This window comes from Arachis hypogaea, chromosome 8 (assembly GCF_003086295.3).
Source record: "Arachis hypogaea cultivar Tifrunner chromosome 8, arahy.Tifrunner.gnm2.J5K5, whole genome shotgun sequence".
NCBI classification, from domain to species: Eukaryota; Viridiplantae; Streptophyta; class Magnoliopsida; order Fabales; family Fabaceae; genus Arachis; species Arachis hypogaea.
This window is the reverse complement of record NC_092043.1, coordinates 46,590,251-46,615,945: the sequence shown is the minus strand read 5'-3', so window position 1 is coordinate 46,615,945 and position 25,695 is coordinate 46,590,251. Positions and strand designations below refer to the sequence as shown.

At 31.7% G+C, this 25,695-nt stretch overlaps 2 protein-coding genes across 2 annotated transcripts; one reads left to right on the top strand and one right to left on the bottom strand.

The window, feature by feature from the left end:
• Positions 1–513: 513 nt before the first annotated feature.
• Positions 514–8,374, top strand: LOC112707859 (nucleolar complex-associated protein 3). Its single transcript, XM_025759866.3, has 13 exons — positions 514–1,053; positions 1,378–1,547; positions 1,660–1,853; positions 3,002–3,210; positions 3,333–3,435; positions 3,672–3,835; positions 4,120–4,258; positions 4,488–4,664; positions 4,744–4,880; positions 5,795–6,124; positions 6,626–6,765; positions 6,871–6,968; positions 7,630–8,374. The coding sequence occupies exons 1-13, from the start codon at positions 890–892 to the stop codon at positions 8,122–8,124; spliced, it is 2,520 nt and encodes an 839-aa protein (XP_025615651.1). The 5' UTR covers positions 514–889; the 3' UTR covers positions 8,125–8,374.
• A 2,580-nt stretch (positions 8,375–10,954) lies between these two features.
• Positions 10,955–17,859, bottom strand: LOC112707858 (probable 1-deoxy-D-xylulose-5-phosphate synthase, chloroplastic). Its single transcript, XM_025759863.2, has 10 exons — positions 17,279–17,859; positions 16,069–16,188; positions 15,802–15,966; positions 15,415–15,565; positions 14,978–15,246; positions 14,430–14,712; positions 13,580–13,872; positions 12,746–13,024; positions 12,288–12,572; positions 10,955–11,374 (listed from the first exon to the last, which is right to left on the bottom strand). The coding sequence occupies exons 1-10, from the start codon at positions 17,453–17,455 to the stop codon at positions 11,222–11,224; spliced, it is 2,175 nt and encodes a 724-aa protein (XP_025615648.1). The 5' UTR covers positions 17,456–17,859; the 3' UTR covers positions 10,955–11,221.
• Positions 17,860–25,695: the final 7,836 nt, after the last annotated feature.

Genomic DNA, 25,695 nt, shown 5'->3' with positions numbered 1-25,695 from the left:
TTACAGACCTCAAAATGATACGTTACAAAGTAGTGTTAAAGGTTTTGGCTAATAGATTGAATATTGTTATGCCAAAGTTGGTGGGGGAGGTGCAAAGTTATAACTTCTGTGGTTGGTATTAAATGGCAAAGTTATAACTTATGTGGTTGGTATGAAATGTTTAATTGTATACAAACTTATCTGATTTTTTAAACAAAAAAAGACAAGGAAAATAAATAAAACAAATAGGTCCTTAATCTTTTATTTATTTAGAAAACAAATAAGTTTTTAACCAATTAAAAATTTAAAGACGTCTTTCACTTTTTAAAACGCGAAACATCTAAATTTTTTCGGAAGACCTATTTGTTCATATATATTTTAAATAAAAAAACCTAAATGTATCGCATTTTAAAAAATAAAGGACATTTTTATATTTTAATTAGTTAAGAACTTATATGTTTTTGAATTATAAAATTAAAAATTTATTTGTCTTTTTCTCTTATACAAATGAGAAAGCTAGTGAATACACAACTTATGCATCATAGAAGGCAAAGGAAGCAAAAGGAACTACATATTTAGTTTTAGTGTTGTAAAAGCAAGTATACGAATGAAAATAGATTCGCTGATTTGTTGACATTGAATTTTTGAAACATCTTTATTTGTAAATAAATATTGTGATGGGTCTAGTGAATGATATATTGGCTGATTTGCTGGAAATTAAACAAGCATATGATTGTGCAAAGTTTGGTCCAAATTGAATCATACCTTATTCTCTTTGAGCAAGGGCATTATCGTAAAAACAAATACTAAAACCCAGTTTTAAACCCTAGGAAAACCCTTTCACTATCCTTCCAAGTTCCAAGTCCTATCTGTTTATCACCCTCAACGCGGTCAACGCAACGCAACCGTAATGGGGAAGAAGAAGCAGAAGGAGAAGATAGTTCTTCCACCGGACCTCCCGCCGGAGATTCCCGACGACGAGGTTGAGGTCTCCGATGAGGACCTCCAGTTCGTCAATGAGAATCGCGGTTACGCTTCCTTATTCTCCACCCTTGACACGCAATCAATCACCAAGTACGTTTCTTTCTTCCAAATCTCCTCCTTTCCCATACTTACAATGCTTGCTTTTGTACCTTTGTTTATTGGAATTTCCTCCATGGGAACCCTAAAACTTCATTACTCAAGTGCATGACTATTTCGAACTTTTGCAATTTCTTATGGCACAACTAAAAATCGAGAATTTTGAGCAGTTATCTTTGGTTAAATAATAAGCTTTAGGTTGTTAACTTGGGAGAATTTTTCTGACCGTTAGGTTATTGCTTTTGCATTTTGAGTTTTATGGCTTGAGCTGCTACATTTTTACTTAGGCTGTGACTTTTGTTTTTTGTGATTACTAAGGCATGTTACTCGAGTTGCTGATGCTAAAGATGATGCTTTGGAGAAACTTTATGAGAAACGGCTGCGAAAGAATGCTCTCAAGAAGGAAAAAGAAGAAACAGGAATACAGGTTGACCGAGTTGATGTTCTTCCAATCAAGTCTTTGGATGGACAACTCCATTACCGGACAGGTATCTAGAACCCCTTTCATGTAAATTAGGTGCATTGTGGTCACTTAACGGTGCTTTTTCTGTCTTTTTGTTTGAACAATTTTGTAATTGATTTTGTTCTTGCATTTTGCAGCTACAAAGGCAGAATCACAAAATGGTCCAAGTGAAGAGGAAACGGGAGAGGATGTAAATGATAGAAAAAGTCTGGTGAAGCTAACTAAGGCTGAAAAGAGAGCCAAACTTAAGAAGTTGAGGAAGGAGGGGAAAAAGCAAGGGAAAGAGGTGCCAAAAGCAGAAGTGGAACAAACACCACAAGCCACTGTACTGGTATTTGCTCAGTCATCCTAATATTCTCAATTTTAACTCCTTTTGTGGTTTAAGAGTTCCATATCTTATTTATTTATATATTATTGTTATACTGTTGTATCAAATTTTCAATGGAATTGAGAAAGGAGGCCTATGGAATTAACTAGAAGTAATAAATGGCCAACAACCAGTTATTTTATCAATATTCTGATTTTCTTCCACTTGGTCGACCTTATTTAGTGCTAATGCATTTATAATTATATAATATATTGTAGATCTACTTGTTTGATTCTGAACATTTTTCTTGTAAGTGATCTGTCTTTCTGAATATCACTAGTAGTAAGGCACTAAAGTTATCTCTTTCCAATGTCTAATAGTCGTCTCACGCCACTTAACAATCATGTTTGTTTGAAAAAAAAGTAATTGCTTTTCTTTGTATTGGTTATAAATTTTATATATTCACATGTGGTGCCACCTTTTTCATTGAACTCAGCGTTGTGCGTAAAATTCTTTACATAGTTGTCAATTGTGGCATTTTGTGCTGCCACAATGCTGGGGCATTGTGTCGTTGCAGACAAAATTGACAAAGGCATCTTAAATGCCTCTCTTCAGTTCCATGGTTGCACTGTGATCCATGGGTGGCAACAAAAGCCACTGTTTCCCATTGTCTCTGAAGATTATTGAGGACTGTGTGGTGATTTTGCCCCATATCAAGCTTCAGTATAGGGTTTTCTCATTTGTTTGTCTCTTCCTCAGTCACAGCCTCCTCTCCTTCTCTACAACTGTTTTTTCATTTTAGCAGGCTTCTTGCTTCTGCTCATTCTAAACTGCTGATGTCCTCTGCCCTCTTAGTTAGGGTTTCTTTTATGTGTGCAGGTGGATTATTTTTTTCTGGTGATGAAACCTTTCTTTTGCTTTCCTTTATTTGTCTTCATTGGCTTACCCCAAAAACAAAGCTGTTGGGCCAGTTATGCAAGTCTTAAGAAGTTTAAATTTCGTTAGGGCACTATATTGTCTAGTTAGATATGCACTATGCTGATGTTGATTGCATGCTTAGAGTCTACACCATGAATTTTAGTTGGCTTATTTTTGGTTTGGGTGTCAGCTGCTCCGTGCTACTATTTGGGATTAACGAGTGATATTTGCTATGTTATGTCATATTTATTCAGGCTGAGGTAAAAGAAGATCTTACAACTGAGGAGGTTTTTGAATCTAAGAAGTGTAAACTTGCAGAGTTGGGAAATGCATTACTTACAGACCCTGAGTCCAATATTAAATTTCTGAAGGATATGCTACAGATATCTAAAGACAATGATCCTACCATTGTTAAACTTGGACTTCTGTCACTCTTGGCTGTATTTAAAGATATTGTCCCTGGGTATGCCTAATAGCTCTATCTAACATTGCATTGTTTATATGTAGTGAACATCTGTATTTTGTCTGCTTCCACACTAATGCTTTTTTGCTTAATATATGCTCCACTTTTGTGTGATTTCTCAGCTATCGAATAAGGCTTCCTACTGAGAAAGAACTGGAAATGAAGGTTTCAAAGACTGTGAGAAAGATGCGTTACTATGAATCAACTCTACTTTCGGCATACAAGGTTCATATTCACATTTGAGTGCGATTTAGTTTACTATGATTACCTAATTAAGATGAAAGAAAGTTTACTATCAGATATTACTTTACTTCTAATGCTTGCATTGTTGCTTCTGGAACCTACTTTTCCCGGTGGTAAAAATATTTAGGATATTTATTTAGAAGTACTATATAGATATTAATGTGGTTTGATATTTATGCCACTAAAATGTTTTTTTATATTTTTTATTATGTTGCCAGGCATACCTGCAAAGGCTGATGTACTTAGAAAAGAAGCCCTTATTTCAACTTGTAGCAGTACGTTGTATTTGTACATTGCTCGACATACATCCTCATTTCAACTTCAGGGAAAACCTGTTGGATGCTACTGTCAGAAACATAAGCTCTACTAATGAGGCCATAAGGTACAGTTGTATGTTTGCTGTGAGCTATTCTATATTATATTTGGATTTTTCTGGAATGCGAAGCACCTTTCTAATTTCAATTTCTCAAAAAATGGTGAGTTTAGCCTATAATTGTTTTACCTATTTTTGTCTTCAAAAGCTTCCCATAATATCTTCTTTTAGAAAGATACTATTTCTGCTAATTCATTTTATTGCTAATAATCTATTTTCTGTGGGTGTGTGTGTGTTTTTGACTTTTATGTTTCCTATCTATCTGATAAAATTTCCTTGTTTCTATTTAACAGGAAACTTTGTTGTTCTACAGTTAAATCATTGTTTACAAATGAGGGTAAACATGGTGGTGAGGCTACTGTAGAGGCTGTTCGATTGATTGCCGATCTTGTCAAGGCTAATAATTGTCAGTTGCATCCTGATTCTGTTGAGGTATGGGTTTCGTTTCTTATGGGAGTTGCTAATTCCTTTACTTCTATTGTGTTTGAATTTTGTTCGTCGTCAATTTTCTCTTTCTCTAATAAGTTGATGCTGCTCTTTATAAACTGATAGAGTGATAGAATCATAAATGCTCTTTGCAAAACTCATTAAATTTTTTGTGGAAGGTTTTTCATTCAGCACAAAGCTGTCGAGTGATGTTTGTTGTTTTATAATTCTTCAGGTGTTTTTGTCTCTTTCATTCGATGAGGATCTTGGGAAGACTGAGAAGAAAGACGAGGATCAGAAATTTAAAAACAAGAAAAATAAGAAGAGAAAAAACATGGAGGCATCAAATCAGTTGCCAGATAATGATAGAAAGAGAAGTAAGCATGAAATGATCTCTAAGACAAAAGAGGAGGTAATTTTTATAAATAAATCACATATTATGATTGTTCTGGTTATTGTTTGAGATAAGATTGAATTGATGCTTTCTATAGGTTGAAGCTGAGTACAAGGCTGCATCGTTTGCCCCAGATGTTATGGAGAGGAGACAAATGCAATCTGAAACACTCTCTGCCGTGTTTGAGACGTATTTTCGCATTTTGAAGCACACGATGCATTTTATAGCAACCAGGTTTGTATTTATATAATATGTTTGTGTATTTGTATTATAGTGAGGCAAAATCGGTTGTTGGATTGATAGGGTGTGACGATATTTTTTTATTATTTAATTTTTAAAATGAGGGAAGGGGAGCCTCGGAGCAGCGGATGAGTTGTCTCCACGTGACCTCAAGGTCACGGGTTCAAGCCGTGGAAACAGCCACTGATATAATTATCAGGTTAGGCTGCGTACATTACAACCTTGGTTGCGGCCCTTTCCCGGACCCTGCGTTAAACGCGGGACGCTTGTGCACCGGGTTGCCCTTTTTTTTTTTTTTTTAATTTTTAAAATGAGGAAAAGAAACTTGTTTTTCTTGAAAAAATATTGATTATTAAAAAACTTCAATCTTGAGACATCTAGATGTGTTTGAGGAGTGTAATATAAGAAAGAGAACATAGAAAAGGTATACAAACAATTTATTTTTATTTATTTATCTTTTGAAAATTTATTTACTTGAACTTTCCTGTGTTTCTTGCACTTGTGCTGAGGAGTACCATATGCCCCTGCCAGCAGCTGGTCCTCTGTAGGGGAACTTCACTGTGAGCCTGTGAAGATTCTTTGCTCAGTTGTGCAAGCATACGTGTATGCACGTAGGGTTGTGTGTGAGCATTTCTTGCATATGATGCTCAGAAAAGCATCAAGACTCCCCTTTAGTATCCAAACATAGTGATATGTCAGTTTAAACTTGATGCTTTGTATATCTTTTTGCTGGTTTTGACGTATTGTTATATTTTACAATTTTCTTTGCTTTATTTTTCTAATTAAAAAACTTCCATTCTTTTTCTTTTGCAGTGTTTATTTTTCTCTTATGTTGTATTAAATTTTTGGGGTGGTTGCTGGTCATATTCTGTTCATATGGATCATAATTTCTTCACTTTCTTTTTCAGGCCTGAAGTAAATACTGGGGCATCATCTGCTGCAGTGGAATCCCATCCATTGTTTGCTCCTTGTCTCAAAGGACTGGGAAAGTTTTCACATTTGATTGACCTCGACTTCATGGGGGACCTAATGAACCATCTCAAAGTACTTGCTTCTGATGGTAGTAACTCTGGCAACAGTTCTGAGAAGTGTCCTAAATTTTTGACTGTGACCGAACGTCTCCAATGTTGCATTGTTGCTTTTAAAGTGATGAGGAATAATCTTGATGCTCTGAATGTTGATTTGCAAGACTTCTTCGTCCATCTTTACCGTCTTATACTTGAATACAGGCCTGGAAGGTGAATTTGACTATCACTATTATGAAAATTATCACTTGCAAGATAGGGTATTTCATCAGTAGTCCATGGATACTGATATTGATGTACTTGTTCATATGTGCATGTCTGTCGATTTGCTTGCACGAGTCTTCGTATAAATTTGGAAAATCATAATACTAAATCATACTGTTAATGGTTTGAAGAATTCCTTGGTCTCTGCTTAATAACTAGCTATTTTGAATGAGTTGGTTTCATTAGTGTTGAAGTCTTTATCCGCTACTGAAATTACTATTTATTTTTCTCGTCCCCCTCCTCCCCTATGGCCTGGAAGTCATTGGTTCAAATCCTAGAAATGCATTGACCTTTTCTATGACCACACCAGTGGGTGTCCTGTACACTGAGCTGCTCGGCCCTTTCAACGTCCAATTTCTGTTGTACAACCATGAATTGTTTTTGTTCATTTTTCTGCGTGCTTTTTAATATGTTGTTCTATTTGACTCATGTTTCATGTATATGAAATAGAGATCAAGGAGAGGTGTTAGCAGAAGCTTTGAAGATAATGTTGTGTGAAGATAAGCAACATGACATGCAAAAGACTGCTGCATTCATAAAGCGTTTGGCTACATTGTCGCTGTGCTTTGGATCTGCTGAGTCCATGGCTGGTAAGTTTTAATATTCTCATAACCCAAAAAAAAAGGTGTGAAAATGAGATATAAAATAAAAGAAAAAGCAACTTGATATGTGATTTTCATTTGAACCTGTTTCAGCATTGGTCACAGTAAGGCATCTCCTTCAAAAGAATGTGAAGTGCAGAAATCTGTTGGAAAATGACACTGGAGGGGGCTCAGTTTCTGGAACAATCCCAGTAAGCTTATTAAGTTCATTTCTTCTGTGTTTCACAGTTTTTAAATCACCTATAGTCACCATATTATGGCTTCTCCCGCTGTAGTCTTATAAAATTTTGAAGTATCCATGAAAGGAATGTTAATCATTGAGAAAAAATAATAGGCAATTACACGGGTACCTTTCTGAAACTAAAGGGTAAATTATCTTCTATTATGTGTTATTGCATGAGAGATTTGTTTTGCGCACCTTTAACACTCGAAATAATCTTACATTTAACCAATCCATTACATAGCTAAAATTTTTGGATAAAAATAAGCTTTTGAAACATGCATCAAATATACTTTAGAATTACGCAAATAGTTAGTTCCATGAAAATGGAATTGCGATAAGTTAAATTACCTAGATTTTAATTCAAACTTGATACATGTAAAGAAATTTATTTCATGTATTAAATACATATATAGTTAGATTTATTATGCTATAATATATAAGACAGAGTAAATTTACCATCTAATTTCCTAAGAGTACCAAAGTAAGACAGAGTAAATTTACCATCTAATTTCCTAAGAGTACCAAAGTAATTGCGGCTCCACTTATTTTAAGTTATCTATAAATTGAACACCTACAATGATGTGTGAGACTTAAACTGTGTCCCCTTTCTTTCCCTCTTTGATGTGCAGAAATATCAACCATATTCCACGGATCCCAATTTAAGTGGAGCTCTTGCTTCTGTGCTTTGGGAACTCAATCTTTTGTCCAAGCATTATCATCCTTCTATATCAACAATGGCCTCTGGTATATCAAGCATGAGTGTTGCACAGAATCAAGTCATTCTCTCAAAAACCTCTCCTACACAAGCTTTAATGGAAATGTCTCTTGATCAGGAATTAACTTTCCCGCAACATGGTGGCACTATAAAGTTGAATAACAAGAAGAGAAGAACAAATGGTCCTGCAACATCACCATCCATTGTTTCTGCATCAGTTACTTCAAGTTCATTCAATGAGGATGAGTTGTATGAGAAACTCGGTTCCCATTTTACGCTTCTTCGCGACATTAGGGAGAATGAAAGGTTGAGAAAGGAGTTGGATAAGACTACACTATCACTACAGCTATATGAACAATATAAGAAACAAAAGCAAAGATCAAAACCAAAGAAGAAAGCCATTGCTTAATAGATGTATATGGCTTATAGATAACATGAAATTTTGTAGTTTTATTTTCGTTGTTTCCGTAGTTGTGAAAACCAGACCAATTATCAATCAGGTAAGAGGACTAGAGCCATTGGTCACCAGTTTTGTGTCGGTTTGGTGTACCTGCTGATAAAGTGTAAAATTATTTTTTGATTGAAAGAGAGCGATATTCATTTTACAGAAGTACTTTATTAAAAGGTTTATAAAGAAATTTGAAATTGGAATTAGAACATCTGCAATATCTAGACTTTTATTTCGTTGCCTTTTGGAATTGGAATTTTACTTAAAATATACATTGTACTTTTTATATTAGATTTTAGATTTACTATTTAGTTATAAGGTTTACAATATAAAGTTAATGAAAATATTAATTAAGAAACGTTTCTAGTATTTTTTATGAAAAAATGTTCCATATTTATTTATGATAATTATTTAATTTTATTTTGTAATTTTCTATTATAATATTTCATTAAATATGATAGGTAATATATTACTATATATCTGTTTATTAATTGTATATATAAAGGAGAGATGAAAGGGTTGATGTTTATTTTTTTTTAATTTATATAAAAATATGGTTGTTTTATAGAGAGATGTGAAGTCTTAAAATTGGAATTTATACAATTGAGTTATTTTTCATCATTTTCGATTTCATGTTATCCTAGCTTCCTAAGCATAAATGATTAAAAGTTAATTATGTTCAAGACATGCCCAATCCTATTCAGGGATGGGAGACAAATGCCTCTGAATCACAATTTATTGGCATAAGTCTTCCTATTTTGGTTGGCCAGTGTCGTTGAGTTTGAATAGGGGTGTGCATGGGTCGTATGAAATCGGGTTTGATGTGACTCAGATTCGACCCGAAATATATACCGGGCCTATTTATTAGACCTGAACCCGACTCAAGATCCGATAAAACCTATACACTTTCGGGCCACGATTATACCGGATAAAAACCGGGCCGTTAACATTACATTACCTTGATACCTTCTTATAAACTAGCATGTAAAAATATCCAAATTTTCAATACTCCAACCATTATTTGACATGGTAAAATTCACTTAGAAAAATAAAACAAGAACCAACTCTTCTTTAAAATTAAAACATAACCATAATCAATACAAATAACACAATATTATGCATTAATTAGTCTAAAATCTTATGCATTTTAAACATAAAACATTAACTTATAGTCTTATAATAATTAATAACACAAAATATTAAGGTTTACAATACTTAAATTCCACATAAGAATAGCCATCATCCATCACTAATAACACAAAATATTAATTGTGTATGATGACCGAGCCACCGAGCCGATTTCGAATGACCTGAGTCATGGCTCGGATCCGATCCGAAATAATAACCAGATCTATTTTTGAGACTCTTACCCTACCCTAAATCCAATAAAATTACACCAAATTAACCTCTAAAATGTTTGAAACCGGACCGAATCTTCGGATCGAGCCGGGCCATTCACGGCCCTAAGTTTGAATTAATTTGTCTAGTATTTTTCCATGATAATGTGGATTGTGGACAAACTGTGCCATTTGCCAGAACATAATTCAGCAAAGTATAATAGAATGTATAATATAGTGATATGTGTCGGTTAGTAATATATGTTATAAACGATTTGTTTTAGTGTTACTATTATATTATCATTAAGAGTGATTCAAATTGGTTTTTAAATTTAACTAAATGGTTTATTTTAACTTCTGAAATTAAAAGAGCAAATCATTCTTGGATCAATTTAATTTTGCTGCACAAATTCAAAATTTTTAATATTGTTCAAACTCATTAACTTCTCTTCTAGTTTTTACACGTTGCTTAAATACAAATACTTTTATAAATATTCTTAAGTTTTTAATTTGGATTATACATTTTTTATATTAATTTAATATTGCTAAATTTTATAATATATAAACATGTTATTTCAATAAAAAAATTAGATGGCTGACTACAATATATGTATTTTTGGGTTTACGCATTTTTTGGTTGTGGTCCAAAACACGTATTTTATACGAATTAACAACTTAATTCTTACTTTCTTTTGTCTTACTAAAAAATGATAAATTAACAAAAGCAATTATATTTTAATGTCAATAAAATTAGAAAAGTTAGTTAGAAGTATAACATGTAATTATAAATAGAAACATAAAAACATTGTTTTAGACAGTGACGATATCATATTATCGTCTAATATGAAAGTATCTATGTAATTTTTCAATATTTTTTAGTATATAATTATGTTATTGTTTTTATAAAATAAATGTTTTAAAGACCACTTTTAAAGCAAATGCATCGTCAAAAGTTGGAAGAAATAATAACCTACGGTAATGTTTGGCAATATTCATGACTAGCCTGTTAATCATATTTTATTATCCTTATGTTTTAACCATAGAATTAGCAATGGGGGAAGAATTGGGAGTGGATCCTCTCCAGTGGAAAAAAAACTGTATAATATCCAATGAAAAATCTCATCCTTCATTACTTTCTCTCTCTCATTCATTTCTGGTCCCACTTATAAAATTAAAGGTAATAGATCACACTTTATTCTCTCCTGTGACAAAAAAATAGAGAAGATCCATTTCCGGAAGAATTCTTTTCACCTATAAGGATTTGCTGAGGTAAAAAATAGCCTTACACATGATGATAACACATTATAACCCTAAGTTCTTAATTAGATTAGTGGAAAACTCCAATTAGAAGATTATGAGAAACGATTAGTCTCATTCCTCAATATTAAGGGGAACAAAAAAGAAGAGAAAATAAAAGCCTTAACCTACTTATGTAGTTATATTAAACCAGCCAATTTTGTAAAAAAACTCTCAATCTTGATTGGTTAGATTGTTACACTTTACATGACCTTTTTCTCATCCTATTTGACATGCATTCTATACATTTTACAAATGGCATTCGTGGTTTATTTCTATCATCATACATGTAAAGTAAAACCTCACAAGATTACAAGTACAAAAGAGATCAATAAACCTGAAATAGAGCCTTGCTTTCAAGATTATTCGATGCAACCATCGGATATCCCTTTATCATAGTCAGAAATGAATGACAAGTATGGAGGTCAAGAACACATGAATTGGAGAGCTTCGCGGGTACGGCCAAGCAGACTCAATGTTGCGGCGGCAATGTGATGTCCGGTTAACCCCGCCTGCTGAAGCTGCTCGTTTGGTGATGCATGCTCAATGTAACTATCCGGTAAGACTATTGGTCGCCACTGGAAAGAGTTGATAGAGAGAATAAGAAACAGAAAATAATAAAAATGGTCCAAAAAAATTTAGTCATATATACCTCACCATATAATATGTCCAGCCTAGATATTTTAAAATGCAACAAATACATGTAAAATTACAAAATGATCTTTAAATTAAGGAGGTTTTTCAAAGATACAGGGACCTATCGGCTAGGTGGTTAGTAAAAGTTGGCCACAAAGCCCAATAACCAAAATTAAACTACTAAGGACTTGGCTATCATGGGATGCTTGATGATGTATTTAAGGAAAGTAGTCTTTTCTCTTAACAGCTAGTTTTTAAAGTTTGGTTCCTCCTTGTTCCAGGTACTTAAAATTAGTATCCGAGCTTGGTTGTTGGCGGTATGAAAATGGCTACCAATAGGCTAGATTAAGGTGAATACCTAATACTGATAACCTAGGCTGCGTTTGTTTACAGAGACAGGACACTGAGACATGGACAGAGACAGTGTGTCCAAAGACAATGAATTAGTGTATTTTGTGTCCATCCTGACAGAAAGGGCACAAGGACACAACTTATTTTTCATTCTTTTTTCCATTATTTTTGTTAATTTTTTATAATTATATTTTTTTATTATTATATTTTTCATCTCAAATATTTTGAATGAAAAAAAATGAGAATAAATTAGATTTTCATAATTTGTTCTAGTTTATCACCAAACAGAATACAAGAACACAAAATTTTGTGTCTCTGTCCATCAGTGTCTTGTCCTGTCCTGTTCTCAGCGTCTTGTCTTGTCCTGTTCTCAGAAACAAACGCAGCCCTATAGCCGAGTGGCTACTACCTGGATATCTGCTAGCTTTTAATGTGATCCCCACTTTGCTTAGGTACTTAACACAATTAATTCACAGCTGTCAAATATAATAAAAGTTGTAGTACCTTAATGCTTCCATCAAGCAGTCCATCAAGTGCAATGAACTGTGCAACATGAGAACCGAATCCTCCAATAGATCCTTCCTCGACAGTAATCAGGAATGAATGATGCTTACAGAGCTGCCTCAGAAGCTTGATGTCAAGGGGCTTGCAAAACCTTGCATCAGCAACAGTGACCTCAATGCCAAGCTTTGCAAGAAGTGTATGAGCCTTAAGGCAGTTCTGAACCATTGATCCATATCCCAGTAAAGCAACATCTTTACCTTCAACAAGAACTCTTCCTTCTCCAATCTGTGAAAAATTATTAATCACTCCAAAATTAAAGAAGGAAGATATCACATTATCTTATAGTTCAAGAAATAATTTTGCAGTGTGAAAATGAATGATGCTTCCTCAGGTTTAATGTCAGGTAATGAGATTTGGCACAAGTCACAATGGATAAAGAAAATAGGGTCACTGATTACCTCAATGGGGACTCCATCACATATAGTTTGGTCTCTCCCAACTAGAGCACCCCTGGGATACCGAAAGCAAATCGGCCGATCATTGACATGAATAGCAGTAGCCACCATGTGCACGAGTTCGATTTCATCAGACGGTGCCATAACAATCATGTTCGGTAAGCATGACATAAAGGTTATGTCAAATGCCCCACATTGGAGAGGACCATCAGAGCCCACCAATCCTGCACTTGTGATGACAAAGCGTACCGGAATTTTCTGTTGATCTACATCATGGACAACCTGCATACCATATGTAACTAACATGTTAAAATACTGATTACTTATATATAATATGCAATGTGCACTAACCATTCCTTTAGCACATTACTGGTAACTGGTAAGGTAAGGTACCTTTTGGTTTTACCCAGACATTTGCATTATTCGATGTCCTATACAAATATATGAAGCATAGTTACTCTCACACAACAAAAATAGTGCCATAGGTCACCGACTAATGGCTCAAGGTTCATGAAGTAAAATTCCCTTCACTCCTTATAATTTGGAAGCCGAAGCATGTACCAGATATACAGTGCAATTACCACTGTCCTCTCCCTATCTCACTTGTGGCAGTATTAATAAATTTAATAGTAACAATAATCATAGAGCTCTAGATTTCAAAACATTTCTTGATATAGTCCAAGCTCAATGTTCCAAAGTTTTTATTTTATTTTTTTTTCAAACCGTGAAAACTTAACTAATTTCAACCAGAAATATGCTTTTCCCCAAGACAATTCTGATTGTCTACAACAACAGATAATGGCTAATTGGCTATTAGGGTAGTTAATAAGGACTGACCTGGTCATATGCCCTTTGTAGAAAGGAAGAAGGTATAACACAGAAAGGCTTCAATCCACCACATGACAAGCCAGAAGCAAAGGTGACTGCATGTTGCTCGGCCATTCCCACATCAAAAAACCTATCGGGAAATTTTTCCCGAAACAGCTCTAGTGATGGCTCCATCATGGTTCCTGTATTAACAACTACAATATCTTTGTCTTTCTCGGCTTCTGAAACCAAAGTCTCCACAAAGCAATCCCCATATGTCCGTTGCCGAACATCATAATGTAAAAAATTTGATTTTATAGAATCTGAGATGTCAACACAGGCAATTCATTAAAACCTCTTCAGCAAAATCATGTATGATCTAAAATTTCAAGACAAATAACACAGTAAAGCTATAAAGAACAGAATTTTATAATTTTCTTCCATTAGGAACATGGTTTTACAAATATATGCTGTTCAAATCATACTAAGCTGAACTCAGATAAGAAAATAAACAATGTCAATGCTGGTTACAGCCCATATCAGGAAACAGCTTGGAAAGATTTTGGTGGATCCACTTAAAGGAAATCTTAAGAAATATTTAGAAGAAACCATTAAAAAATCTTCACTTTTAGATGATTTTACTGAACTTTTAGATTCCATCGATTTATGTCGATAGTCTATCTTGTGGTTGTTCATTTGTTGTTGTATGCGATATTTGTTCATTTTGAACGGATTAAGGATGTGAAATCAACTAGGGAAAAGAAAAATGAGAAAGATGAACAAGGGAACTAGAACGTGCACTCATAGTGGCAAAGATAAGCTGTCAGGCTTAACGATGATCCAAAAATTACCACAAGAAAAGATCCCTACTAATGCATACCATCTTCCTGCCCGTCGGTTATATCACTTCTTTTATTGTTTTCTACTCCCTGATTATCATCAGTTATAACATGAACCAAGACAGGACCCATTGAATCGAGCGAAGCAACTTCTTGCAGAACACAAACTAGATCTTCAATATTATTACCATCCACTGGGCCTATGTAGTACAGACCAAGCTCGTCAAAGAGAGTAGAACCTAATGGGCCAATCAACCCACGGGCATATTCGTCAACTTTTGCTGCCCATTCATGCATACCTCTACCAATTCGTTTTGTGACACCCTGGGACAATGAATACAAATTACCATATACTTAAACATAACGAGAGTCTAAAGCAAAGGGAATTAAGACACTGAAATTGAAGCCTGAAAGGAAGAGCATATTAAACATATCAACTATTTGAGAGTATAATGCTTTCCCTAGTAGGATCATTTTGAAGTAAAAAGCGATGTCATTGCCATATAAACCCTGCATGCTGGCAAGTAGCACAATGAATGAAAATATATAGCATTCTTTTCAAAACAAAGGAAGAGAAAACAAGTCATGCCTTAGCAGCTTCTCTAAATCTTCGGAAAGATTTACTGGACTGGAGCTTGCTCAAGGTACTAGAGAGGGCATTGATGGATGTCTTTGGGCCCTCATCAACTTTAGGGAGTAGGGAATGCCGGCTGTCATTCAAAACTACCACCAAATTTGAGTCCAAATATCCTGCATTGCTCATTGCCTCGTACACTTGACCGGCCATTGTTGTCAAATTGCTGATTACTGTTACTATGCGTTCTCGCCTCCCCTTCATATCTCGTGCAACAGCCATGCCTAAAATAAAATATACCAGATACAAGTTTGAGTACCAATTAATTTACCTACGAAACTTTTAATTTCATAGGAAACAAGTATTTTATTAACACAACTACATATTTATACTCAGAACAGCAAGAAAACCAATAAAATATGGAAAAAGCTGAAAAAGGACATACAAACTACCTAGTCCAGCAGAAATACTGTTGCATCCATGACCTGCACCAAATGCATCATATTCACTCTCAAATCGAGAAGTAAAACCAGAGATACCATTCTTTTGTCTCATTGTGTACATGAGAGATCGTCTTCCTGTAAGAATCTTATGTGCATACGTCTGCACGCAAATGATGAATAGGCTACATTATCCAAAAGAGGCCATTCATTGGCTTTCATAGAAAGAAAGGGGGAAAAATGATTATTCATTGTTTAGTTACAAATTTAACTCCAAGTAGCAAAATTTGTGATCTGCATTCTCCTTTCCACCCTCAAAAGGCAAGCGGGAAAAAGTAAAATAAGAACGGGACATCAGCATTTCTTTTTTTTTTTCCCTCATATAAATTAAAACCTTACTTGTTCGCCGACATCCCATAATATCTTGTCTACTGGAGCATGAAAAACATGGTGCATTGCAATCGTCAGCTCCACTGCAGCTATGCTTGCACTCAATGGTATTTGTGTACTCGACATAATTGAAGACAACTCCAGACGGAGCTCCCCAGCTAGTTGTTTCAGTTCCTGAGAAGAGAATTATTTAGCTCCGATATGTCAAAAAAGACAAGTACGAACATTGCAAAACCAATATTCTAAAGATAAATTTTCTAAGATCTTATAGCTAACCTTAAGAGATAAGTTTTTCAAGCAAATAGGATTTTCAATTGTGTCAAGTATGGGTGTTGAAATCTTCTCCCAGTAGAAATCATCAATATCAGGCCGCGCACATACTCGATCCATTGATCCCTACATCCAGAACATATCAGATATCACTCACTCATCCAGAACACAGCTAATTAGACTTGCCGGGAACACTCTTACAACTTTAATCATAATATTAGATAATAATATCTATGCAACGACATTTGTCATACAATAAAAATACAAGAAAGTATCATGTCGCCTTTCAGTTATATTAAACTAGTTTAAAAAGAATGGCATAAGAAGGTGACAATATAGAATTAGTTTATATATAGAAGTTATTCTAAATTTCCAATGAGCTGCCTGTAAGGCATTTCTTCAATGTTTTTATTAATGAAGGGTATAATAGTAAAATTAGATTATTCAATTCTCCATAAGCTGGATCAAAACAAGGAATTGAATTCAATCATGTAATTTACTAGGTTAAACTCCCTCCATCCAATAACATAGGTAATTTCTTATCCAAAACTTATCATCTTCTATAGAATACAAAATTCTTACTCTACATTGTTTGACAACTAGTCATTTATCTCTCTTCTTTAATTATTTTGTGGTGATAGATTAAAATGGAGAAAGAATCACTCTTCCCACTCTTCCTCGGTGGTATATATAAGAGTTACACTTCATATGATTAGTTTAAGAATGTTCCGATGCTTTTTTTCATGTACTATAGTAAGTAGTTAATAACTTTTAAGGTCAATCAAACTAATGTAAGCAGTTTAAATACTCTTGAAGACTGAAGTTAAAGGTTTCCTAATCTAATCTGTGTATTTTGTCAAATGTGACCAAATTTAAGAATTCAACTCATACAGATTGAATTCAGTTCCTATGTCCCATATCATGACATTTCAAACCCGCAGATATCACCAACTTCACAGCTTGGATGATGCACTCCATAATTTGCATAATAAAATGAATCCTAACAATATATTCTTACCTAGTAACTGAATTCTTACCTGAAAACTAAGTTAATTAGCATAGGCACTTCCTTAAGCAGTTAGGGATATGAATTTGAGGTGCATTAACTAAAACTCAAAGGAAAGACATTTTTTTCTTGTTTACTTTAATTGCAGCGTGCAAGTCAGCAATTACATTTAGAATTGAGAATAAGGAAATACAAAAAAAAAAAGGTTACCTTTAGAGGAGAAGAAGAACGAGGGAAGATGGAAATCGTAGAAAGTTCTAGATGAAGAGGGAAGTGGGAGGAAGAGGAACAGTCCAATCTGTTAGGGAAAGAAGAAGAAGAAGCGGCATGCGAGTGAATGGGAATTCCAAAGGAACAGTGTGTCGCAGGTGCAGTAGCCATATCCATAAGAGAAAGAAGAAAAAACGATCACAGTTCACAGTTTCGGATTAAGGGGAACCATGAAGTAATAGTTAGGGATGAAGCAAAAGAAGAAGAGAATGAAATTCTTGTTTTGGTTGATTGAGATTTTGATGAGAGAGAGAGAGAGAGATTTGAAGTAAGAAAGAAGCAAAAATGGAAGGCAGGGAATAATAGTGAACGGCACTTGCCATTAACTAACAAATGGCAATGAGTTGAGAAATCTAAGCATGTATGCTTTCCACGGAGTCATTGAATCTGCATAGTGTCACAACTCATCAAGATTTTACCTTGCTAAGTAAATTCTAGATTGATCCCTAAATTTTCTTAAGCAGTTACTTTGGTGTTTGATTTTTGTTTACTAATATGTTACTCTATGAATCTACAACCATGAAATAAACATTATCTCTATTAATAATAATTAAAAATGTTCTAATTCAAATATAAATATGTGTTTGATTTGTTTTTGTGCTTTTTGTATTTTTTTATTCTTAAATTTTATAAAAAAAAAAAGATAAAATAAAAAAATGATATTTTAACATTTTTACTAATTAGATGCTCTTGTATAATACATATTATTAGATTTACTCATATGATATGTATATAAAAAATTAATTATTAAATTATAAAAATTTATATAAAAATATAAAATATATATTAAAATAAATTAAATAATGTATATTTATATATAAAGATAAAATATTATTTTAATCTCTAATGTTTGAATTTAAAAATTCTCAATGACCTAGAAAAGATGGTTGAATTTATGGTCACTTTTAATTTTATACACTTTAAACTTTAAATGGGATTTAAGACAAAGTTGTTGTGATAGATTATGCAGAAAACAATTTCATTTTGTCTCTCAACAAATAAATCAGGAATAGAGCAAAGAAGAGAAATTAACACTATGTATTGCTTTGACGTTTGTGAAGTTGATTAAGTAGGAGATAATTTTATTTTGTTTTATAACGAGCAAATAAAAAAATAGAGAAGATAAAATAACACAGTCATATATCCTGGTTCAATCATCATATGTAATGTGGTCAAGATTCAGTCTCTATCACAATTATAGTGAAATTTCTACTATCTTTTTTAAAGACTACAATTACCAATTCCCAAGAATTTTACCTAATCCTATTAAGGACAAACTAAACTTCTAACTAAGCTTGATTTGGTTAGGTTCACTCTATAGATTCTTGACACTAAGTGCTTATCTAGCTTAATATGAAAAATTTTTCAAGTTCATGAAAATAAAATATAAATGATAAAGGGATCGACATAAATTTTTACTTTTTTTCAAATTTACTCTCTTTGCCTTTTTTCTCAATAATTTTTATTGATATCCTTTACTTTTTTTTCATTGATTGAAATAAAAAAAGATAAAATTGAAGAACAGAAATTTTAATGTAAAACCATGAAGGAGAAAAAGGTATAGCTAAAGTGCTATGAGAACTCAAAGTCTCAAATAGTGTGATTACTCTCTTTATTTCAATTTCTAGCCATTTACCATTTTTTATAAGAATAAATGATAATTTGTATCCATACAAAATGAAAACACTGACATATGTATCCATGTTAGATCAAAACTAAACTTGTACCCATGTAAGATGCCTTCTGTATGACAAAAGTATCCTGTTTTTGGAGGGATGGAGTGCCACGTAAAGTACTTTTGTCACACGAAAGACATCTTACGTGGGTACAAGTTTAATTTCGATTTAGTGCGGATACATATATCAATGTTTTCATCTTTTATGGATACAAATGATCATTTATTCTTTTTTATAAGGATAAAACTTCCAAAACTTAAGTTTAGTGAGGATACCGATTCTAAACAAGTAGATCATCTTTGACTTTGTCTTTTTAAAAAAAAAATAGAGCAGAGATATAGAGAAGAGATGTGGCTGCATTAGAGTTTTATGACTAGTAAAGTTGGCTTAGATTCTTATCTAAGTGCTTGTCTTTTTCCTTCTTTTGACTTCAAAGATATGCACTATTAATTTATTTTTTGACTTCAAATTTCAATTGTGGTCTTTGATTTGCAGTAGAGAAAGGTAATCTCTATTTTTTTTTTCTTATCCAAAAATGTGTTGCAGAAAAAATGGTAACTTCAACAAGTTAGAATGATTATACACAGAGACGGATTCAGAAATAGTATTATGGGGCTAATAATATATATAATATTAAAAAATTATGCAAAAAATTATATAATGTAAAATGTATTACAAAATATACTTATAGAGAATATATTTTAAAGTACAAAAAAATATATATGTAATTTTTATTAACAAAGTGGTCAATTTTTCATTTCATAAAAGGAAAAATCTAGGGGCCAGCAATTTTATTGAATTTTGACCAGCATGTAACCAGCAGAGAAATGTGAGCCATTATATGAAATCTCACACCATTAAATCATCATTGATGGCTATTTAATGGCTACTAATCAAAAAAATTGCTGTCCCCTAACATTGTTCTTCATAAAATTCATCAATAATCAAATTTGTGTCAAATTTTTCAACAATTTTCTTTTCAATATAATTAAAAGACAATAGCAAGAAATTTATCTTTCATTTTGTTTCTGAATTATTCTTCACAATATTCATAGCTGAAAAATAATTCTCAGTTGTAGTAGTTGAAATAGAAAAAATTAATACCAAATGAATCAAGAAGGACACTCATAAGAAGAAAAAAATATATTTTATGAGATTTAAAAAATTTTATTTAATTAAAAAATATTAGTAATAATATCTTTTCATATTTTTTTAATATTGTTACTTACTTTTTAGATATTATAAATCAGTTAGACTGGACTTTTATTTATATTAGACTAAATACTAAATAAAATTTTAAAAAATTAAATCGTAATTAGCCTAGTTTGGGTAACCAATTTAATTAAACTCTTTTTGATAAAATAACTTAAATAATAAATGACTCTGTTAAAAGTAACTTATAAATAAGTTATTTTGTGTTTGAATTTTTAACTCTAAAGATGCTTATTTTATAGAAATGTGATGAAAAGTAGAAGTATTATAAAAGAAGTCATTTTTTTAACTTCTCTATAAACTCCTAAATAACTTCTTAAAAAGTTGTAATTTGATTTTGAAAATTACACTAAACATTAATATTATTACTTTTTATAAGTCAAAAGTTAAAAAAAATTATTTCTAAAATTTTCCAAACGGACCCTTAATAACTTATTATTATTAATTTTTTTGAAAAAAGTTGGGGGTCGAGCCCTAGGTAAGTCTGTCCCTAATTACACAAAGATGGTAAGTCAACTTTTTTAATTAATTTCTGTACTAAATTTGATTTTGATTTTTCTTCTGGTTCCAACATATGATTTTTTTTTTGTTTTTAATACTAAAGTTTGGGAACTTTTTTTTTTAATATTGTATTACTAGAAGTGAAATCTTTCATCATGAATCAATCTATGTGTTAAACACAACTATGGCTATTTACAAAACGTCAATGACGTTTTGTGTTTTTTCAATTAAAATAATATTTTTTTAACAAAACGTCAATAACATTTTGTGTTTTAATAATTAAAATAATATTTTTTATTACAAAACGTCAGTAACGTTTTGTTTTTTTATGATTAAAATTTTTTTTTATTATAAAATATTAGTGACGTTTTGTGCTACTACCACAACCGTGTAGAACACTAAAATGATTAAATATTTTTGTATTTCTCATTAAAATTATTCATATATAAAAATTTTAGCCAAAATTTGGTGAATCACTTTTTTATTTTGTCGAAACCTATTTTTAAACGTGTTATTTAGCTTGTGAAACATATTTTCATCCTTGTTTTGTGGGTATAGCATCTGGATTACGGGCCTGAAGAGAGAAAAGATTATTTGTAATGGAATTTGGGCTTAATGGTTGCATTTTATTTTTTTGCACAATGATTACATACATTACAAATGTTTTTGGACTTTTAACAGAACTAATAATATTTTATCATTATCAAATAATTATTATTGTTTTACTTTAAACTTGATTGGGTTAAATTATAATTTGATTTTTAACATTTTAAATGTCTTATTTTAATCTAAAAAATTTTGCGACAAACCCTTAAATGGAGTTCAGTATCGCGACGGATTAGTCATTGGCCTGTCGGGTTGGGGGATACCGTGGAAAACCAAAAAAAAAATTTAAAAAATTTTCAAATATCCTATTTTAATTACAAAAAAAAATGGGTTCAATGTTTTTCGGTTTTTTCACTATTAAATTCAACACAAATAATTTGCATATTGAAAAGGCAATAGCATTCGATTTCAGTATGTAAGTAAAATTGATCCATCAATAAACATTAATATAAAATTTTTTCTTTTATTTTAAAGCGTTGATGATGGATGGTTAGAATTTTGAGTTTTGTACCAAAAAGAAATTAAATAAAAAATGTGTTTTAAGAAAGTTTTGGCTATATTTTTTCGATACATAAAAAAAGATAGATATTAATTAGTAACGTTATTAACATCCACGTCACTCATTTCGTTAAAGGAGCCACTTACATAAAGATACCTAAAACATCTTTTTTTTTAAAGATATTTTTTAGTAATTAAAATTTAATACATGTAATTGATTAAATCGTATTATTTTGATTAAAGTTAGACCAGATAAATTAATTTGACTAAAAAATCGATAAGCTAAATTTTGAATTGATCTAAATTAATATTTTTTTATAAAAAAATACTACAATATCATTATTATAGAAAATAATTTAAAATACTTCTATTTTATATATATACTTCTATTTTATATATTTAAGAACTCTAAATCATAACCCTTCTCTTCTCTCTATGCCGTCGTAGAATTAGGATTTAGGATTTTTAAAATTAATATATATATAATAGAAGTATTTTAGTCATTTTTTATAATAAGAGTATTGTAGTCATTTTTTATAAAAAAAATATTAATTTAGTTCGATTCAAGATTTGGTTTACTAATTTTTCGGTCAAACCGATTTATCTTATCTAATTTTGACAAAAATAATATAGCTTGATCAATTATATTGGTTAAAATTTAATTATTAAAAAACGTAGCGTCTTTATGTGAGTGACTATTTTCTGTTAATTATTAATGTTAAATTTAACAGTAGAACAATATTAAACTATTTTAAAAAAATTTGAAATAGAAATAAGACATTTAAAACATTAAAAATCAAATTAAAATTTAATCCAAATATAAAAGATCAAAATAATAATTTATTATCCTATATATAAATATATAACAATTAATTTAATAACTAATTTTTAACGTACAAGTATTTTTTTTATTCGCCTCACTTTATCTTTAGAATTTATAATGGTCATGAAGCAGAAACAGAAATGTAATGCCACACTCTAGAATTGTTTATTTAATCGCAATGATGAATGTGACACTTCTTGTAGTTAGCAATTCTGAAGCTCTTTTGACTTGTGTAATTACTATCAAAAATTTTAAAACTGGTTCAGAAGTTAGGCTTAGATGTTGTTGCTTGTGGCTCTGCTCTTGTTGTAGAATTTTTTTTTTTCATGTTGATTATGCTGCCGATTTTTTTTTTCAGTTTTATTGGTTAGTCCATGCCAAATTGCCAATCCCTTGTATTTAGTGTAAGGATCCAAAACTAGATCGAAAATAGTATTCTTTGAACAAATGAATTATGTTTTATTCACATTTTAGAAATAAGAAATGATATAATTTTTTTTTTTTAAGGAAAAAGCTCAACACAACAAGGTTGAGCATATAAAATAATAAAGAATAATCCGACAATTCTAGTCATGACAATTTCTAGTTATTTTTGGCATTGTCATCAACAATCATAGGGTTCACCACCACTCCACTTATCGGAGAACAAGAAGAATCTACTAATAATATCCACCACACATGAGCTTTGATTATTTATTTTTTCATCTAACTTTAAACTCAATTCATTATTCCTTTCATATACTCTCTCGGTAAGGTGTTGGGATATGATAACTTCTCTTCTTGTTCCATCATCATTTCTATGGATTTAAAATTTGAGATAAAGTGTATTTGATTTTAGTGCTAATGATATTAACAATTTTCTTCCAAATGGTTATGTATGGCGCTTGGAAATATTTACAATGCAACAGTTATTTAAACTTGCCGGCCTTAATTAGAACGTGTCTAAAATTTTATCCATCATAATATCAACAAATTATGAAGAAATTATCATTTATGATTGCTAGAAAGATGCCATAAAATCATAATTGAAGGCATTAGAAGATAACAAAACCTAGAAGATCACTACATTGCCAAAGAGAAAGAAAGCAATCGAATACAAATGGAATCTTAAAACAAAATACAAGTCAGATAGGACAATTGAGAAACATACAGCAAGAGTAGTAGTATATATATTAAGTGTGTATATATATAAGCTTATAATTTGTTATTAGTGTTGATAGATGGCAACATTTGATTACTTATTAGTTCCAAGTTTGTTAGGATTAGCTAAGCTTCTTCGTTAAGTTAGAAAGTTAGATATTTGTTACTGTATTAGAGAGGCTAAGATTCTTCCTTAATAATAATTTAGTTCTTATTTTCTCCAAATTTTCTCTCATCTCTAAGCATGCTTTCTCTTTCTCCTTTTTTCTCTCATCATCAAATCTGTAGTTTGAAACAAGATTTAATGAATTTAATAAATAATATTTAATATTTTAATTTATTGACAGTCTAGTTATTAGTAACATGAAATTTTTATTTTGAGCAATGCTAGGGAACCAAAAGGTATTAGCAAAAAACCAACTAAATATATTTTGGTGAATCTAAAATCTCTACGAGTTAATATACATGGATGTTTCTTCTGCTAAGTATCAGAATGTTTCTTTTTCATACTAAATAGATGTTCTTTTGTATATTTTTCGAATTTTTTTGTATTACAAATGTGAATGTCTCTATTTCTTTAAGAATTTCATAATTTTTTAAAATTTTATAAATATTTAATTATTTTTGCTAAAATATAGCTGAATATTTCTTTTGTTAAGTATTAAGATATTTTTTTCATATTAAATAAATATTTTTTATATTTCTGTAATTGTTCAAGGACTTCTTTTGACTAAGATCAAATGTGTAGTTTGCAGTCTCTTTAATCATCAAAACGGTATCTAATATTCCAAAACGCAAATGTCGATGTTAGAAGACACGGGCATGTGTGCTAAAGGATGCTGAGCCAAACTTTGTTGAACTGGTTGCAGGGTAGAACGAGTGGTTAATTGGGCCAGGTTGTTGATTGGGATTATAAACCGGCTGCGGTTGGATAGGAGGGGTACCTTGGCCCTAAACAGGGGAAGCCATATGCAGTTTATGTCATTGCTTCCGGTCGAAGAAGTTAGTAGAGGTGACGAAGATGTGTAGGAAGATGAAGAGAATGGTGCCGGAGATAGTGGAGGCCGCGATGAGGGTTTATGCGGAAAAGAAGAGTGTGGTGGAGGTGTTGCAAGCGATGCAGGAAATAGAGGCAGGCGATGAAGAGATTCTTCTTCGGTTACAAGCAGGTTGTAGCGGCGGTGATGGGGAGTGCGGAGGCTGGCGGGAACTGAGTTGGTTCCGGCGACTCGCTGATAGAAGAGGAGTGGGTCACGGTGGGGAGGCGGAGAGGGATTGTTGGAGGTAGGTAGGTTAATGTGAGAGAGAAGAGGAACATTTTTATAGATTTTAATTAGATTTACTTAATCTTTTAAATTTTTTAAATTTAAAATTTAAAAAGTTTAAAATTAATTAATTATTAATATAAATTAATGTAATTTTGTTTAGTTTTTTGCTAATAACTTTTTGGTTCTATATACTTTTTCTATTTTTATTTAGGATTATTTTAGCATGATTATATTATAATGAATTAATGACTACTATGACTATAATATTTTAAAAAGTATGGCTAAAATAAAAAAAATATATTTTTTATTGTTAAACAACATTTTTAAATAGTGTTACTTAAACAAAAATGTTACTAAAATATAAAAAAAAATATTATTTTAATTTTAACAATACTTATATAATCATCATATAGTATATATAGTCATATTAGAATTCATGTTTTATTTATTGACGAGAAGGTTGCTTCAAAGGAGTTCAATAAGTAATCATTTGTTAAAAGAGGTTGATTGTGTACACTTGTTCTTTTTAAAATACGTAGGGAGTTCATATACATTAATTGTTTCTTTACGCTGAATTTAACCCAATAACACAAGAAATGACCAAAAATTAATTGAGTCAATTGCTTTTCAGTT